This window comes from Mirounga leonina, unplaced genomic scaffold (genome assembly GCF_011800145.1).
Source record: "Mirounga leonina isolate KUSES-001 unplaced genomic scaffold, KU_Mleo_1.0 Mir_418, whole genome shotgun sequence".
NCBI lineage: Eukaryota > Metazoa > Chordata > Mammalia > Carnivora > Phocidae > Mirounga > Mirounga leonina.
Genome location: NW_023270739.1, coordinates 13,667,325 through 13,687,161, shown reverse-complemented (window position 1 = coordinate 13,687,161; position 19,837 = coordinate 13,667,325). Strand labels below are relative to the sequence as shown.

Below are 19,837 nucleotides of genomic sequence, written 5' to 3'. Positions count from 1 at the left end.
AATAGTTATTCACATCAATAAAAGAAACTGGATTTGCTGCCTTTGGAATAGTGAATTCTTATGTGTATGGTAGAATATTTCCTTTAATTATTAACTTTGATGACTAGACATACTTTTTTTTTTTTTTTTAAAGATTTTATTTATTTGACAGAGAGAGACACAGCGAGAGAGGGAACACAAGCAGGGGGAGTGGGAGAGGGAGAAGCAGGCTTCCCGCAGAGCAGGGAGCCCGATGCGGGGCTCGATCCCAGGACCCTGGGATCATGACCTGAGCCGAAGGTAGACGCTTAACGACTGAGCCACCCAGGCGCCCCGACTAGACATACTTTTATTGTCCAGTTTCTTCCAATGACTCCTTAGAATCATCTATTTAATGTGTAAATTTGTAAATATTAGCACAGTGTTCTTTTTTTAATTCTTTTTTAAAATTTAAATTGAATTAACATATAATGTATTATTTGTTTCAGGGGTACAGATCTGTGATTCATCAGTCTTGTATAATACCCAGTGCTCATTACAACCATACCCTCCCCAATGTCCCTCACCCAGTTACCTCATCCCCCCCACCCCCTCCCCTCCAGCAACCCTCAGTTTGTTTCCTATGATTAAGAGTCTCTTATGGTTTGTCTCCTTCTCTGGTTTCATCTTGTTTCATTTTTTCCTCTCTTCCCCCATGATCCTCAGCCTTGTTTCCTTTTTTTTTTTTTTAAAGATTTTATTTATTAATTTGACAGAGAGAACAAGCAGGGGGAGCAGCAGAGGGAGAGGGAGAAGCAGGCTCCCTGCTGAGCCTGGAGCCTGATGCGGTACTCGATCCCAGAACCCTGGGATCATGACCTGAGCTGAAGGCAGACGCTTAACCGACTGAGCCACCCAGATGCCCCTCGGCCTTGTTTCTTAAATTCCACCTATCAGTGAGACCATATGATACTTGTCTTTCTCTGACTTTTTTCGCTTAGCATAATACCCTCTAGTTCCATCCATGTCATTGCAAATGGCAAGATTTCATTTTTTGATGGCTGTGTAATATTCCATTGTGTGTGTGTGTGTGTGTGTGTGTATATGTATACACACACACCACATCTTCCTTATCCATTCACACCATATCTTCCTTATCCATTCGTCTGTCAATGGACATCTGGGCTTTTTCCATAAGCACAGTATTCTGTACTCAGTGTTCTTTACTGGCTTTTCCAACTCTATTATGATAGTTAAATAATTAAAATATCTTGGTAAATTTTGGGCATTACAGAAATAACATTCATTATGATAAAGCAGGGCTAAAACCGTTTTAAAAACAGTATTTAGATGGGGGTGCCTGGGTGGCTCAGTCGTTAAGCGTCTGCCTTCGGCTTAGGTCATGATTCTGGGGTCCTGGGATCAAGCTCCGCATTGGGCTCCCTGCTCAGCGGAAAGCCTACTTCTCCCTCTCCCACTCCCCCTGCTTGTGTTCCCTCTCTCGCTGTGTCTCTCTCTGTCAAATAAATAAATAAAATCTAAAAAAAACCAATATTTAGATGTATTTTTAGACAGTTTACACTACAGAGACTTAAGAATTATGTTTTTAAATTTTGCTTCTATGACAACACAGATTTTTGTACTTGATTCAGGTCTTTTTTTTTTTTCCCCCAAAAGTTATTTATGACTAAAACAGAACCAAGATGTTGAGTTGTCTAAGGCATTATTCAGATTGTTTAAAAGCCCTAGCTTAGGGGGTAAATGGGACAGTAATTTTTTCATAGTACTTTAAAGTTATAGTTTAAATGTGGTATTGCTGTATATTGTTAACATCTCTAGCTTTTAAAATTATCTTATTATTTGGAAAAGATTAAAAGCTGAATTATTGTTTAACTTTGAAACTTTATTTTCAAGAAGTCCAGACATTCCAGAGTAATACATTTAAAAATGCTTAGTAACTACTTTGCTGTGACTTTTGAGATTTTTTGAAGTAAATGTCCTGTAATTTATTACTTGTACTTCTTACATACTGTTTTAAAATTTAAATTTAGAAATTCATGCTGAAGTCCAACTTAAGAATTACGGGAAATTTCTTGAGGAGTATACATCTCAATTGAGAAGAATTGAAGATGCACTGGATGATTCAATTGGTGATGTTTGGGATTTCAATCTTGATCCAATAGCATTAAAGGTTTGATTTTGTTTTATTTTTAATTTATGTATACATTTTCAGGACATACTGTATCTTGAAAACATAATTTTAAAAAATGGAATATACATTTGGCCCTTGAATAATGTGGGGGTTAGGAGTGCTGACTTCCCATGCAGTTGAAAATCTACATAGAACTTTAGACTCCCCAAACTTAACTAACAGCCTGCTGTTGACCAGAAGCCTTACCAATAACATAAACAGTCGATTAACACATATTTCGTATATGTATTATATACTTTATTCTTACGGTAAGCTAGACAAAAGAAAATGTTAAGAGAAAATCACAAAGAAAATACATTTATAGTGTTGTACTGTATTTATAAAAAGATAAACCTGCATGGAAGTGGACCCATGCCGTTCAAACCTGTGTTGTTCAAAGGTCAACTGTATATTTTTATTATCTGGCATCTAGACAACCAGAAGAAACTTGGAGAAAAATTGTGAATTTCCTTATCTCGAAGCCAGGCAGATGTGTGTTTTTCGTTTTTTGTTTTAATGAATAACACAAACTTTTGAGGTAGCCTTTGTTTTTCATCAAGAAAATGAAAAGGGTTGGAATAGAATATTCAAACTTTATTTGTTCCTTATTGAGATTATCTTACATATGGTGAAATGCATAGATATACAATATACTGTTCAGTGAATTTTTGTCAAACACATGTATCCATCTCACTCATAGTCTAATGAAGATATAGATTCCATCATTTTCCCTTATGCCATTTAGGGTATCTTAATGTGGGAGTAATTTTTTTCAGTTTTTATTTAAATTCCAGTTATTTAACATATAGTGTAATAATAGTAGTAGAATTTTATTTAGAGTAATTTTTTAATGTATGAAATAAGTCACTCCTGGGGAGCCTGGGTGGTTCAGTCAGTTAAGTGTCTGCCTTTGGCTCAGGTCCGTGGTCCCAGGGTTCTGGGATTAAGCCCTGTGTTGGGCTTCCTGCTCACAGGGCGGGGGGGCCCTGCTTCTCCCTCTCCTCCCCTGCTCATGCTCACTCTTGCTATCTCTGTCTCAAATAAATGAACAAAATCTTTAATAAAATAAGTCACTCCTGCTCTGTTCCATTTCGAGATCATTCTATCTTGTTTTATCTTTGAAACTAGCCTGTTACCACTTAAATAATAATTAACATTTACTGAACATTTATTATGTATTAGACACTGTCCTGAGTTACCTATTGACTTATTTAGTAACAGTTTTCTTGAAATTCACATATCATATAATTCTTTGGCTTTTAGTGTATTCACAGAATTGTGCAGCCATCACCAGACTCAATTTAAGAGCACTTTCACCACCCCCAAAAGAAATCCTATACCAATTAGCAGTCAATCCCCATCTGGTGTGTGTTAGTGCTAAGTACAGGGTCCAAGACAAGTTTAAATAGAATAGGGCTAGACTCAATTTGAATATTTAAAATTTCAATGATTTTTTTCAAATTAAAAAGAAATCTTCTTTCCCTTTGTTTCTATAGCTTTTGCCTTATGAGCAGTCTTCCCTTTTGGAACTCATAAAGACTGAAAACAAGGTACAGATTTCTAAACCTAAAAATCTATTTTTTAAATGCTTTAGTTATCTGCTATAACTTATCTTTTTATTTATGTTTTTCCTCATGAAACTAGGTCTTGAACAAAGTCATCACTGTTTATGCTGCACTTTGTTGTGAAATCAAGAAATTAAAGTATGAGGTAATTATTTGTACTCTTAAGTTAAAACATGATTTAAAAGCAAATATGTGCTTGTATGTATAGTGTACATAAAGATTTATTGCATGCTGGATGAATTGTTTAATACTAATAATAGTGATTACCATTCACTGAGTGTACTTACTGTGTGCCAGACACCATACTAACCCTGTTCATACTTAGAATGAGGCAGATAACGTGAGGAATAGATGAGGAAACAGGCTTGAAGAGTCACTTTCCTAACATTTTACTGGTAGTAACTATTCAAGTCTGGGTCTATTTACCCTCAAGGTCTGTGTTATTTGCCATATATATTGGCTTTCTAGATATAAGTGATTTTTTACTTTTTTTTTTTTTTTAAGTAGGCTCCACACCCAGCATGGGGCTTGAACTCACGATCAAGTCTCATGCTCTACTGACTGAGCCAGCCAGGTGCCCCTAGATACAATAAATATAACTGATTTTCTAAAAAACCTTTGAATTTTTAATATGTTTTGCATTTTCTTAGCCATGGGTCATTAAAACTCTGGTAGAAGTTGGTAAACTTCCTCTTTTTTTCTGTATCTTTTTGATACTATGTGGTTGCTTTCTATCTCCCATGAACTAGTGGGAGGATGTGGGACAATTAGAGTGGTCAGAAAAGACAAAGGCAGGGGTAAAGAAATTAAGAAATAACTTTGAGTATCAGTGATATCTTTGGCACTCTAAAGATTGAATTTACCTGTTTTGTAAGCAGTTTTTTAATTTAAATGGATTTGTATATGTGATCTAGTCCTCTGATTATTAAATATGGATAACTAAGAGAGCCTAGGAATTTAAAAACAAGGTAGCGACCTTTAAAATTATTTTAATTTTTTTTTTAAACAGGCTGAAACTAAATTTTATAATGGTCTCTTGTTTTATGGAGAAGGAGGTAAGTTTTAAAATTTTACATTGTAGTGTCATGATGCCTTTTTTGAGGTTGAGATTTTGAGATTGAAAACTTCATTCCAGGACTACCATGATTATGTAATGTATTGTGAGAAAATAAGCATTCAAATTTTTTGTTGGTTTACATGTTTGATAAGCAGGTAGAATAAGCCTGGGCGATGAAGCAGAAGCAAATTATCTAAAATTTATTTGTGGTATTTTTGTAAGTTACAAAGCACTGTGGCTAGATAAGGATTTTCCTTGAATTCATTAAACAGTGAAACAGATGGTTACTTTTAATTGAATGATTAATGATTGTCTCATGTTTCTTTTCAGTATAAAAATTCTGTTTTCAATACTATGCAGATTAGAACATATACTAATGAATAAAAATTATTTTTCTTTTTGGGTCTTGACTAAGTTTAAATTAAAAAATTGAAATACGATTCTTCATGTTACCTTTTAAAGCTACAGATTCCAGCATGGTGGAAGGTGATTGCCAAATTCAAATGGGAAGATTTATTTCATTCTTACAGGTAACTGTTTTTTACTTATTATTTTTTTAAGTTTGGGTAAATTACACACAATTAAAAAAGATTTCTGACACCTTCAAATGCTAAGAATGTGTATTTTGAAGGGTAGGACACTTAGTTGGCATTGGATTATAGTTAAAGAGGTCTTAATTCCTGAAAGGTTTTCATAGCATTTTACGGAAATAAGATCTCAAAGTAAGTTTGGTTCTTTTTTTTCTTTTCTTTTTTTAAAATAATTTCATTTGTGGACAATTTGTCACCATGCCTTTTAAAATAATTTAAGGGGCACCTGGGTGGCTCAGTTGGTTAAGTGACTGCCTTCAGCTCAGGTCATGATCCTGGAGTCCCGTGATCGAGTCCCGCATCGGGCTCCCTGCTCGGCAGGGAGTCTGCTTCTCCCTCTGACCCTCTTCCCTCTCGTGCTCTCTGTCTTTCATTCTCTCTCTCAAATAAATAAATAAAATCTTTAAAAAAATAATAATTTAAACTTCGTGTCAAGTAGGAAAAGATAATTTATGTCAGAAAAAGTTGTTAGTGGAGATGGTTACGCTAGTACATGAGCAGTGATAAGGTTTTTTAAAAGTAGCACTCAATGCTTCTAACCAGATGTTTCAATCAGATCAAATCAGATGTTTTCATCACTGCAGTTTTAGTTATTCTAGGTCTTTGGTTTAGTTTTGTCAAAAAAATGAAAGAACTTCCTATTTCTTCTTTCTCCATTATAAAAGCAATGCTAGTACCATATGACAAAAGCAAAAATTGGGAGATAAGGAAAAAAACACCCCTAATTCCACCTACCTCCTGATTGTTAGGTTCAAGATATGATGTATTTCATTTAATCAAACATACTAATATATTGTTCAGCTCATTTATATCTTTACTACCTTTTTTTGTCTCCTTGTTGTAATTGAGAGCATTTTGTTGAACTCCATCTCTGTTATGGTATGTGTCAGTCAGGGTCCAGTCCAGAAAACAAATCACAGTATTTCAGAAGAGGAGATTTGATACAGAGGATTGGTTATATAAGAGTTGGAGGGCTGAAAGAAAAGAGGATAGTGAGGTCATCCAGAGGAAGCAGATACCACCTCTACATCAAGAGGAAAAAAAGGGGGAAAGAGTTGGGGTTACCAGACTCTGGGAACTATGAGCAGGAGCCCCGTGTAGTTACTGCTCATACCTATGAAGGAGGCAGCGCCGCCTAGCAGGCTGGTACCAGTGAGAGGGCAATGCAAGGTTAGTTCTGGAGTGCTGAAAGAAGCTGGAGGTGGAGCAAACTGCCATTGCTGGGGTGAACTCTTATGCTGATGCAAACAGCAAGAAGTAGTAAGGATGTCCTTTTCCTGCCTTTAGTGTCCTTTTAGTGCCACCTGTTGGCAGAACCTAACAGGAAGCCTACTGGCAGGAGTCTAAGAAATGTAATTTACAGGTCCCAGTGAATGTGTCAGTTTCTTCCTCTAGTTTTATCAAATTTTGCATTTCTTATTTTCAGGATATTCTGTTTGGTGTGTGCAAGTTTAGAATTGTTAATCATTCTTTATAAATTGAATCTTTTATTATTATGTGGTGACCCTGTTAAACTATAATTATGTATATAATGTGCAGTTATGTAAATGTGTATCATATATAATAGCTGTGATAATGCTAACTATTTTGTCTGATATTCTCACTGCCCCAGCTCTGCTTTAGTTTACATTTTTTTTTAATTTATCTTTTTATATTCTCTCAACCTTTCAGTATCATTATGTTTTAGTTGTATTTTTTTAAAACCATGTGTCTGGATTTTCCTTTATTCAGTCTGAAAGCCTGAAAATCTCTTTTAATTGGTTAATTAATTCTATTTCTATCTTATGTAAATAGTCTTATACATTTGGACTTGTTTCTGCCTTTTTTACTTTGTGCCTTCTTTCTGAATTTTCTGTTCTTTGCTTTTTATTGAACTTTTAGAAGTTTAATAAGAAAGGTAAAACTGGAGGTATTTAAGTAAAATTGAGACGCATTATTTTCATTTTCATACATTTTAAATAGCTTTTGGATCTCATCGACAGCTGCATAAAATTTCATTTTTAAACCTTCAACAAATGTTTTAGAAGCCTAGCGTATGTTAGGAACTGTTCTTGGTGCTAGGGATACAGCAGTGCACAAAACCAACGGAAATTCCTGTCCTCGTAGAACTTAAAATTTAGAATAGCCACAGCTTTAATCAGGTTTTGAATACTTTAGGATACAAACTGTTTTTTTAGGTTTAAGCATTGAGAGCTTCTGAAAAGAAATTTTCAGAAGGTGTGGGATATGGTAGATGCGAATTAATTATTTAATGACAAACATATTCCTGCAATAATTAATATTTCCCTTTCTGTGTGCCAGGCTTGTTTATAGATAAAGTTAAAGGTAATAAACATTTGAAGTTATTTCAGAGTGACTTCTGGAGAGCCTTTTTCCTCATTATCCTACTTTCTAAATTGGCAGCTTTTGAGCTTTTTCATTCAGATGTTCATTTATTTATTCATTTAATAGGACAGAAATTTATTGAGAAACAGTGGCTATTTAAAGAAGGAATAAGATGGTCTCTGTCATTTAAGAATTACATGAGCAACTAAAATATAAGACTTAAAATAGAAGTATGAATGAAATGCTGTGGGGACAAAGCAGTAGAAATGACCTTGTGATGCAGGAGAGGAGTTAAGAATCAATTGCTTGAAGGATGCTTGAAATTGTCTGGCTGCAGGTTAACTGGAAACTGTTTTGCTTTTGTTTAATATTGTTACCATAAAATTGAGAAATGGTGATATTTAAGAAGCAACTATGTAACATATACTCAACTTGTCATTTCAGGAACTGTCTTGTTTTGTTACGAGGTGCTATGAAGTGGTGATGAACGTAGTCCATCAATTGGCTGCCCTCTATATCAGTAACAAGTAATGGATTTTATAAATATTCGTGCATTTATAATAGAGATGCAGGGAATGCTTTCTAAAACTAGCCAGTTACCTGAAATAGTTTTTTGTTTGTTCATTTGTTTACTCATTCTTACATTCATTTATTCACCATCATTTGAACACTCATGTTTCAAACACTACTTAATGTATAATACATAGGTTAATAAGACAGTTTCTGCCATGGTGAATGAGTTGTTATCTGTCTGAATAAGAATGTTGACAGAATATACTTAAATTTGATTTTATAGGAAAAGGCTAACATGGAATTAGAACATGTACCAAATTCTCTCTCCTTATTTCTCCTTTATAGTGACTGTTCCCTGGCTTATTATCTGGGGCAGTGGGACCAGGGAATCGACACTGAAAAAATTTTGGTTTTATTCAAATGATCTTTCAAGTTTGGGAACCACTGTTCTAAATCAGGAAAAATGATCAAATTTTCATAGCCATTACTGTTCTTAGGACCACAAAGTAACATCTCACATTTGATTAATACTTTATCCTTAAAATTTTCACCATTTACTATTTAATTATAATCTTACAGTAACGTTGTTTAGTTATATGACAAGGGGTTCTCAATTATGAGAAGAAGTGATTGAGACCCAGAGGAATTGTATAAGATTCCATAGCAATTTAGATGCTGTTCTTTGATCACCAGTCCATTCATTGTTGTTCTTACTATACCAGGCTGCATCTTAACTCTTTATGAACTGGAAGACTGTGTAACTGTTTCTCATTCTCATGTTTTTCTCCTCAGCCAGGTGTTTATTTTGTGTTCTGTTCTTTCACTGAAGCTGTTCTCATGGCAGGAGGGAATGAGAGCATAGCTCCCCTAACCCCTGCAGTACCTGATGTGTAATTCAAAGAGGACTCCCCACCACCACACCCTGCCCAAGAAAGATGAAGTTTATTTGTATTTTATATTTAATAAAATATTCTATCTTGTGGAATATCCACATGTGCTTTGATATACAAGTACTATTTTAAATAATTTACTGTTGAGTAGAAGATGTCTAGGAAATAAAATTGAATTATCTCGGGGTTTTTGACTTTAGTACAATGTTGGTTGTATGCATTGTTTTTCAGTAGGAATGAGAACTCAGAAATAAACCTGATTAGTTTCCAAGTGCCAGTTTGGGTAGGATAATAAAATGGTTGGAAACTGAGAAATTCTGTTTAGAAAAAAATGAGTATCAGTTTTGTTATTTTTCCACCTCCATCCCAAACTCAGTCCTTTAGGTTTAAATGACTAGGGTTATTCATGGGCCACATATTGTCATTTCCCTACCCATTGAGTTAGGTGTAGGCAAGGATAGCCCTGACTCTGTATATACAAGTTAGTTCTCTTCTTAGGAAAGTGGAGTAAGGTCTCAGAAACTCTAGTGATGACAGCCTAAATAAAGATACATAGGTGTTAAAAATCCCAAGACCTTCTGCTGCTATGTGTTTTCCTCAAAATAAAAGTGAACTGTGGTTAAAAAAAAAAAAAAGTTTTTTTAATTGGATGTTCTTTTATTACAGGATTGCACCCAAAATTATAGAGACAACTGGAGTTCATTTTCAGGTAAAAGTAATTTAAGTTGATCTGTAAAACTATAATTTTTACTATATTTTGCTGTGGAGTTTATATGATTGGGGAGTACAACAATTATAGCAAAACTCTTAAAGGATTTTTTTTTTTTTTTGCCTTTGTTCTCTTTTATCTGTGAAGTTGATGAGGCATTACTGACCCACTATCAGTATAACTCTTAGGTTTTCCCAGTAGTGGCCCAGTGCAGGTTCTCTAAGTGGTCTCTTTGGAGCGTGAAACAATTCTGCAAAGTCACAATTAAGGATGATATAGTGGGCAAAGCATTTCTCTATTTAAAGCTTATTCCATCTGAGGATTAATAGTTTCATCTGTATGTTAAGAAACTGATTTATCCACTGCTTTAATTCAGTAATAATTAGCCTAGTGTGTTTAACTTTAAAAATCCACAGGAAGCTTAACTTGTAACTAGTGATTAAATGATAACCATTAAAGGTTTTTTGACAGACTATGTATGAGCACTTGGGAGAGCTGCTAACAGTTTTGCTTACCCTGGATGAAATTATTGATAATCATGTCACATTGAAAGAGCACTGGACTATGTACAAAAGGTGAGCCAATTAAAATGTTTAAGATAGTCTCTTATTTTGTATAGTTAATGTACTAGTAAAAAAGGAAATAAATGTAAATAGTGCAGATCTTTTAAAAGACCTGGAAATCTGTATTTAGAAGGATCTCATATCAAATGTTCTTATGAATACGGTAACCATTTTTAAATTTCAGATGAGCTTGTTTGAGAGTATGGTATACCTGTATAAAGCCTTCTAATTCTTAAACTATGGTAGAATGTTAATTTGAGTACCTTAGAACTCAGATTAATTTTTCTATGGTTCTGTTCAAGTGACAGTTGTTTTTCCTGAACTTGGTTTTATTTCATTGTATATTCTTAGACTTTTTTAAGTCGAGGCATCTTAATGTTGTTCATCTGGAATCTAGAGAGTACCAGATATCTGAATTTAGGATGATATAAAAAGGTATGATTAGAAAATTAAATATATTAGCATTGTTTTTATTCAGATTTTCAAATGTGTAGAGCCAAACAAGAAATATAAATATAAAATTTTGATTTCTTGGAAAATTTTCAATTGAAAAATTTATTAGGAAAATTGAAGGTCTTTCTCCTAATCTTCCATAAGGTTACTGAAATCTGTCCATCACAATCCTTCAAAATTTGGAATTCAGGAAGAAAAACTAAAGCCATTTGAAAAGTTCTTGCTGAAGCTAGAAGGGCAGTTACTTGATGGAATGATATTTCAGGTATGAGAGCTGTATCAGGCTATACTAAATGGGCTCCTTAGTTGATCCAGCTCAGAACTATAGTACTACGACGCTTTCATAGCATACTGTTGAAATATGTGTTCTTTAAAAGTGCTGGGGCTTAAAGGGCTTAAGACATTGTTAGTGTACTAAAATATAATTATTTTAGTACCTAGTAGCAAATAAAATTAATAGTACTAGTTGTATTTGGGGGTGAAGGTTTTTTTTTTTTTTAATTACGTGAAAAGATAAAACTATTCAAGGATTAAGATCTAAGCAGTTGTATTAATGTTTGTTGTTAACCTCTAGATTTGGGTTTGTTATGCTACCTTTTAAAAGTCTTTAATTCTTCCTAAGCTCAGGGAATATAATTTGGGTTTGTGCAGGCCAGGTAGCTTCCTATCATTTAGTAGCTTTTTAAAGCTTAAATTAATTAAAATGAAAGAAAATTTCACTTTCCCCACCACTTTCAAGTGCTTACTAGCTGTATATAATCTAATTATTGCACCATACACCTCAAACTTATATATGTTAAATATCAGGGATATCTTAATAAAGCTGGGGGAAAAATAGCCACAGTTAGTTTGTGGCTAGCTATTGTATCAGGCAGCACAAATGTAGAACATTTCTGTGATCACAGAAAGTTCTGTTGGCTAGCACTGCTTTGGGTAGTATTCATCAGAAATTGCAGTATACTTAAAATCCATTTCAGGGTTATTTTTAACATTTTACGTAATCACAATTTTTTTTTTTAATTGGTGTATAGTGGACACACAATGTTATGGTAACTTCAGGTGTACAACATACTAATTTGACAAGTCTATACATTATGTTATGCTCAGGATCACAATTTTTACAGATCGATCCCAACTCTTGTTTATATCAGTTTAATGGCTAGTATATTAGGTTCAGAAGGAAATTTTTTTGTCCTTGATTCTTTTTCCAGGAGACATTTTTTTTTTAAGATCTTATTTATTTATTTGAGAGACTGAGAGCGCACGAGTTAGGGGAGGGGCAGAGGGAGAGGAACAGGCAGACTCCCCGCTGAGCGCACAGCCCGACATGGGCCTCTATCCCAGGACCCTGAGCTCATGACCTGAGCCCAGGTCAGACACTTAGCTGACTGAGCCACCCAGGTGCCCCTCCAGGAGACATTTCTATACATGCTGTAATAAAGTGCTAGGAAAGTAATTGTAGTCAAAAAATTTGCTCTTAAAAGTGCACAATAAAATAATAAAGCATGTTTTCCAGTGCTTCATCAGATATGTCTTATATACATCATTGAATAACCCCATGTATATCTCTTCATGTAGAATTATGGATTTGTGGGGCGCCTGGGTGGCTCAGATGGTTAAACCTCTTGCCTTCAGCTCAGGTCATAATCTATAAGGCCTGGGATGGAGCCCTGAGTCGGGCTCCCTGCTCAGTGGGGAGTCTGCTTCTCCCTCTCCCTCCACCCCGCCCTGCTCATGCTCTCTTTCTGTCTCTCAAATGAATAAATTCTTAAAAAAAAAAAAAAATAAATGGATTTGTGGCTCAGTTTTATTGCACTAACTGGTACTCAAATATGTACGTACATACATATTTTCCATTCATAAGGATTTAGATATTAGATGACATTAAGGTAAAAACTTGAGCCTCATTGTTAGTAAAATTAAAATGATGAATGTAGAAGTTTATCACACATACTATATTTAAATCTGTTTCATAGTTTATTATTCAGGGTCTAAATTTCTCTTTAAATGTTTCCTCTTTAGGCCTGTATAGAACAGCAGTTTGATTCTCTCAATGGAGGAGTATCTGTGTCAAAAAATAGCACTTTTGCTGAAGAATTTGCGCATAGTATTCGCTCAATTTTTGCAAATGTAGAAGCCAAACTTGGTAATGTAAAATGCATTTTGAACTTTTTGTTGCTAAAGTTTGCATTTCCTTGAACATAGAACTTAAGTGTATTTGTTCCAATTTTCTCTCATGCTGTTGTTTTTAAGGAGAACCTTCTGAAATTGACCAGAGAGACAAGTATGTTGGAATTTGTGGACTTTTTGTACTGCATTTTCAAATTTTTCGAACTATTGATAAAAAGTTTTATAAGTCTTTGTTGGACATTTGTAAGAAGGTAAGAACTTGGAACTTTTATTTTTTTCAATTTGAATAGATGAAAAAGATTTTGGATTAAATTGGATATTCAAAAATGTATTTTATTCCTGCTTACAAAAGTACTAATTTTTGTAATACATTGTAATAATTATAAAAATAATATCGTAGTATTCATTTTTAAAAACCAAGCATTCCAGGAATAAGTAATACAGTAAATGGAAGTAGTGCATAATTCCACATCATATAAATATCTGTTCGTGGAGGTTTTTTCAGATTTTTTTCCTATAAATTACTTCCTATTATTGTTACTACTTTTTTCTCTTCTTTTTCTTCTGTTCTCCTCTTCTTGCCATTCCTTCTCATTATTGAAGTAGAAAAAAATTGAAATTGATTTTACATCTTTGCTATTTCCATGCTGTGACATCTGATTTAAAAACTGAAAATTTAGTTTGTGTGTAAAATCAAGTGATATGTGACCGTGAGTACCCAGCCATCTTGGGTCTTTTATTTTTTCACTAATGTAGAATAAAAGTAAAAGTCATGAAGATTCAAGTTTCTGTTTGCTTTTTGCATATTTTTATCTGAAAATCTGTAAGAGTGTGTGTGTGTGTGTGTATTTAGTAGTTAGGCAGAATAAAATTATTTTCATGCTCCACATCAGATATTGGAATGCCTTAATTGTGCCACAGTAAGATAATTTGTTTCATAATCTATTAATGATTATAAGTTGTCTTCCATTGCATATTGTAGAACTATTAAATAGCTTATTGTTTAGCCTGCATTTATTAATTTCCCTTCCTTATGTTTACTATTTCAGGTACCAGCCATCACTCTAACTGCTAATATTATTTGGTTTCCTGATAATTTTTTGATCCAGAAAATACCAGCAGCTGCCAAACTTCTAGACAGAAAAAGTCTTCAAGCCATTAAAATACACAGAGATACTTTCCTACAGCAGAAAGCTCAATCACTTACCAAGTAGGTTTTATAAGTACTCACAATGAAAATATTTAGATACTTTATATTCTTGGATCTTATGTTGACTCTAAATATGTGGAAAACATTTGATTATAAGAACAAATAATATTTATTACCAGAGAAAAATTTGGACAGTCTGTAGGAGACTTACTTTTTAGGAGTTTTTTTTTTTTTTTTTTTTTTTTTTAATTTATTTGACAGAGAGAGACACAGCGAGAGAGGGAACACAAGCAGGGGGAGTGGGAGAGGGAGGAGCAGGCTCCCCGCAGAGCAGGGAGCCCGATGCGGGAGTCGATCCCAGGACCCCGGGATCATGACCTGAGCCGAAGGCAGTCGCTTAACCAACTGAGCCACCCAGGCGCCCTGTTTTGTTTTGTTTTAAATGACTTAGGTTTAAACTCTGTTAAAGATGTAGGAAAATTATACTTTATGGAGATGTATGTGTGTGTACATATGTACCCATATATACATGTATTTGCACACATATATGCATACACAAATTTTTATCAGATACATTAAATATTTTTTGTGTAAAGTTCCTGCAGTAGATGTCATTTGATGACATTAAAAATATTGTGTGTCCATGATTCAGTGATGGTTTTTAGAGGAGTTGATTTTAATTTGATGTACTCCTTTTTTTAAATTTTTATTTTTATGAAAGTAATATATGTACATACTTAAAAAATCAAGAAGTACTAAAAGTTTAAATGGAAAAATAATTGTCCCCAGCCCACTTTCCCCCTGTACCTGAGTCCTATTCCCTAAAAGAACACTTTTAACTTCAGTTTCTTCTGATAGTTACATTTTTACATTTTGTCTAAGTCTTACTATGCAAAATTTCAAATATACACAAAATAAGAGAAAATAGTATAAGCCCCCCCCATGTTCTCATCACCTAGATACAATATTTAAATTTACTGCACATTCTTGAGTACACTACCAAAATCACGTTGACCTGAATGAAGATTTTAAGTGAAGTGACCCAGGACTGTGCCACTGGCCCTGTGCTGGACACAGTTTTTATCTGTGACATGGTTAAAAGGTAATAGGGAAATTTATCTTCTTCCTTTTGATCTTGACCATCAAGGGGAAATTGGGCCACTACTGCAGAATGTGGGGGGGAGGAGGAGTATGTCTGGAATATAGGCGGTCCCCTGAAGCATCTCTTAGTACTCCCAAGTCCTGTGATTAAAGTCAGTGGAAAAATGACAGTTACTCAATTCAGGCAGGATTACTTGCAGCAGAGATTTCATAGCTCTCTCATACATTTTAAAACAGACCTGAGAAGGGAAAAAGACATAGTTTGGATTTAAGGAAGTGAATTCAGTAAGATGGAGAGACAGGGATCAGGTTTAGTAGCAGTAAATAAAAGATAGGGATATTTTGATGATCAGAAGCTTGATATTCTTTAACAGTGTAATGTAGTTGCTAAAATGCCAATACATACTTGAATTACATTAATAACTCTTCCTGGGTTATGGAAACTGATAGTTATAGTATCTACGCCATGTGAATTGGTAGTTTTGTTCAATTTTTATTGGTCACATCATAGTCAGTATTTGGTGGTGTCACATTTTAAGAGGGACACAAAATGCAGCAACCCTAAATGAAGCTGATCAGGATATGTCAGAAGACCTGACAACCATGCCGTTTGAAGAGTCTCTATATAGTTTGGCCTTTAAAAGAGAAATCTGAGGAATGTTATGGTGAGCTCCTTAAATATTTGAGGGGCATTCAGGTAGAAGAGGGAACAGATTTGATCTCTGTGGTTCCAGAAGGTTGAACTAGAACCAAAAGATGAAGATGACAGATAATAATAATCACCAATATTATTGAGCTCTTTGTAGCAGGCATTATGCTAAAGGCTTTAAACACTTTGTCTTACACAAACCCTGTAACAATCTTCTCATGTGGAAAATAATAAAGGTCACAACTAATAATAACCTGGTCCTTTCTATAAGTCAATAACTAAACTATTCCATGCACTTCACGTGTATCATCTCTTTTAATCATCAGAGAATCTTATGAGGTAGCTACTGTTGTTATGGCCATTTTATAGGTCAGATAATTAAAGTACATTAAACTTGCCCAAATTTAAGCAACTAGTAGGTGGCAGAACTGGACAGTCCTAACTCTAGAGCACAAGCTATTAACTGCCACTCTATAGTAGTAGTATTTTTATCCCATTTTTAGATAAGGAAGATGAGGCTTAGAGAAATGAACTTTGCCAGGTCATATAGCCAGGCGCGGGTCAGAGAACATGCAGACCTGCACCAATCCTACTGTAGAGCGTTTGCAGCAGAGTCGTGTAGGCTGTTCTGAGAGGTAATGCGCTCTTTTCCCTAGAGCTGTGTAGGTAGATTGTAGATGACTAGTAGTCCAAGATGCTGTAGGATGGGAGGCTTATCAGGTGCGAGACCGAGTAAGTTGACTTTCAATGACCCTCCCCCTCCACAATAACATTTTATGTTTCTAAATTATTTGATTCCAAAGATACATAGTCACCATAGAGCTCCAGGGAGCTAAAAGGGATAGTGTCCTTTTCAGTCTCCTTGCAGTTCTCCCAAAGAAACATAAAATTCACTCTACTGAAATGAAACCCAGAAGAGGGGAAACAGTGTGGTCAGCATGAGTTTTGTCTAATGTTTTAGGAAAAGTTGGAGTTACTAAGAGCTATCCCAGTCAGGTTCTAGAGTTCATTATACAAGTGAGAAGGGAGCAGTGGGGGACAGTTTCCCTGCCCCCACACTATGCACTAGACTCTAACTGGCCAAGTGCCCCAGCCACGTTCTTGACTGGAGTCCAAGGTTTATAGGTTGGTTGCTGCATTTTGCTTTTCATTCACAACCATTTCAACACTGGAAATACTGACTTTAGAGGATAGAGGTATGAACCTTCATTTCAAACCTCTGTTGACATTACAAGTGTTGACACTATTTCGTGTTTTTTATTGGGACAGGAAATTTTTTCTCACTAGTGTTTTTCCTGTTTGTACTTTGAAATGAAGCTGACCATATGACAGACCTTTGGCTATTTTTGGATACCCTTTGTCAATTAACTTGCTTTTTAAGGCTTGAAGCAGTTTCATTTTTACATATTTGCAAGAGATGAAGATCATCTGGTGTCTGGGTGTAGGAGTGATGGGTGGAGTAATAAGCAAACCTCTGCTTTATTCTGCATAGTCTGATCTAAAACTGAGTGAGTGCCTTTGACTGTGTTATTATCCTTCTTCATGTTAGTGATTACTCTCAGGGAGCACTCCATAATCTAGGCCTCTTCCTTCTGTCCTTGCTTATGATTTTTCTATCCCTCCTGTATAGTCTGTCCCTGCTGAATACTGATCACAGCCTCCTCAAAAGTGGAGGCATTGCCCTAGGACCTTACTCTTTCTCTGTATTCCACACGTTTAAGTAGAATAATCCACAAGTCAAATAATAACCCACAAGTCAAATAATGTTAGCACCTTTGGAGGCAAAGCCAAAAGTACAACTGTCAGTGTTACTTGTTTAATGGAATTCTGGCTCAGCAGAAATTTTTCTGAGATTTGATGCTGGGGTATCATGTCCTTAAGACAGTCACGAAAAATTTTGGTGTAATTCCTCTTCAGGCTGAGTTCTTGAGATTGTCAGACTGCTTGGCAGTATGACTGCAATAAACTCATTGTGGGATCTGATCTCAATCAAATGAGTCTCTTCAGTCCCTTGCCCTGAGACCTATCCTCTAGCTGATTCTGACTGGCAATAATGAGATGTTTCTCTGACTGAAGGAGGTTTTTTGTTTTGTTTGTTTGTTTTTTTAAGGTTTATTTTAGAGCAAGCTGGAGTGGGGGTACGGGCAGAGGGAGAGGGAGAAAGAATCCTTAAGCAGACTCCCCACTGAGCGCGGAGCCCTATGTGGGGCTCCGTCCCAGGACTCTGGAGATCATGACCTGAGCCGAAATCGAGAGTCCTCGGCTTAGTCAACTAAGCCACCCAGGTGCACCTGAAGGAGGTTTTTAGAAAGAGTTGGTAATGTCAGATCCCACAGAGGGGAATTGTTCATTTTTTTTCACACTAAATCTTTATAAAGTGTATATTGAACAGCTTCTGGGCTAAAAGTTCCCATCTTGAGCAATTTGAGATGCACTGATAGAGTGATTCAGTGTCTGTAATTGGCCTGTGTAGGAAAATTATGTTACTGCTTTAGTGTTTCCTGATGGGAAAGCTTCCTAGATTTGGACTTATATCTTGGCTCGGCTATGTACCAGTTGTATGATCTTGGGCTTGTTATTTAACTTCTCTGTGTATCAGTTTCCTCTTCCATAAAATGGAGATCATAATACCTACCCCATAAGGTTAATGTGAGGATTGAATGAGTTACTTTGTGTAAAGTTCTTAGAACAGTGGCTGGCATATAGTAAGCATTCAGTAAATGTAGCTTTTATATCCAGATTCTGACTACTTCCAGTCTCCCATTCTGGTTCAAGTTGTTATCCCCTTTCTTCTGCATTATCACAGTAGCTCCCTGAGTGATTTTCCTGCTATTACCCTTGTCCCCTTTATAGTTTATTTTCAACATATCAGCCAAGGTGATATTGGTCCTCTTCAAAGTTAGGTCAAGTTACTCTGCTCAGATCCTTTGGTGGCTTTCCACTGAAATCCTCCCTATAAATTCTTACACAAATCCTGTTCTACTCCCCACCTTTCCCACACTGCCCCCCAACCCCTCTACTTCTCTGATTTCCTTTTGTTTTCTCATCCCTGCTCTCTGACCTCCAGCCGAACTGACTTCTTTGTTATTACTTGAACATGCCAGACATACTTCCTGTCTTAGAGCGTTTGCATTTGTTATTTACTTTCCTAGAATTCTCTTCTCATATATTTACATGGATTACTCATTCATCTTCTTCAAATCTTGGCTCAAAATCATCTTTTCAATGAGCCTGCTTTGATCACTGTATTTAAAATTGTATCTGCCACTCAAGTCCCTGTCTCTTTTCCCTGCATTTTTTCCATAGCACATATCATTTAACATCTTACAGATTTTAATTATTGATTTCTTTATTATGCAGCTCTCCTTTCTAGAATGTAAGCTTCATTGTGGCAGGGATTTTTATCCATTTTGTTTACTGCTAACTTTTGTTTTTAGTACTGAGAAACAGTGCCTAGCCTGAATAGGCATTCTGTAAACATTTGTTGAATGAGTAAGTTATATATGTATGTAGGATGTCTATAGTTTGAAAACCGGAAAGGTGACTGCTGCAAGGAAATATTTTATCCCAACCAGTTCAAAGAAATGGAAGTAAATTTTCCTTCCTGTGCTGAGTAACCACAATATTTTCTTTTGTTAGAGATGTACAGTCTTACTACGTCTTTGTGAGCTCATGGATGATGAAAATGGAATCTATTTTATCTAAAGAGCAGAGAATGGATAAATTTGCTGAAGACCTCACCAGTAGATGTAATGTTTTTATACAGGTAGTTGCATCTTCTTACTTAGAATATTTTGGGGGTCATTTCTTTGTTAATCCAATGTATAGAAGTTACACTTTGAAAAAACTGGAAAGGATATGGTTTTATTTTTAAAAACTGAAATTGATTTGATTATGTTTGGATCTGTGTGATTTATTAATTTAGATATTCTAATACGTGCAATTATATTCCCTTCAAAGCATGACTTTTTTGCTGTATCCATAAGTTTTGAT

At 35.3% G+C, this 19,837-nt stretch overlaps 1 protein-coding gene across 5 annotated transcripts in view; it reads left to right on the top strand.

Moving 5' to 3' along the window:
• The window catches only part of WASHC4 (WASH complex subunit 4), a 61,801-nt gene that overhangs the window by 2,096 nt on the left and 39,868 nt on the right, over positions 1-19,837 (top strand). For all 5 annotated transcript variants that reach the window (XM_034987677.1, XM_034987679.1, XM_034987678.1 and 2 more), the window contains exons 2-14: positions 2,010-2,149; positions 3,646-3,699; positions 3,794-3,859; positions 4,724-4,769; positions 5,234-5,301; positions 8,131-8,213; positions 9,756-9,798; positions 10,270-10,373; positions 10,959-11,079; positions 12,837-12,960; positions 13,068-13,195; positions 13,994-14,154; positions 19,484-19,610. In XM_034987677.1, coding sequence (XP_034843568.1) covers positions 2,010-2,149; positions 3,646-3,699; positions 3,794-3,859; positions 4,724-4,769; positions 5,234-5,301; positions 8,131-8,213; positions 9,756-9,798; positions 10,270-10,373; positions 10,959-11,079; positions 12,837-12,960; positions 13,068-13,195; positions 13,994-14,154; positions 19,484-19,610 — 1,265 coding nt within the window. The remainder of the gene's footprint in view (positions 1-2,009; positions 2,150-3,645; positions 3,700-3,793; positions 3,860-4,723; positions 4,770-5,233; positions 5,302-8,130; positions 8,214-9,755; positions 9,799-10,269; positions 10,374-10,958; positions 11,080-12,836; positions 12,961-13,067; positions 13,196-13,993; positions 14,155-19,483; positions 19,611-19,837) is intronic.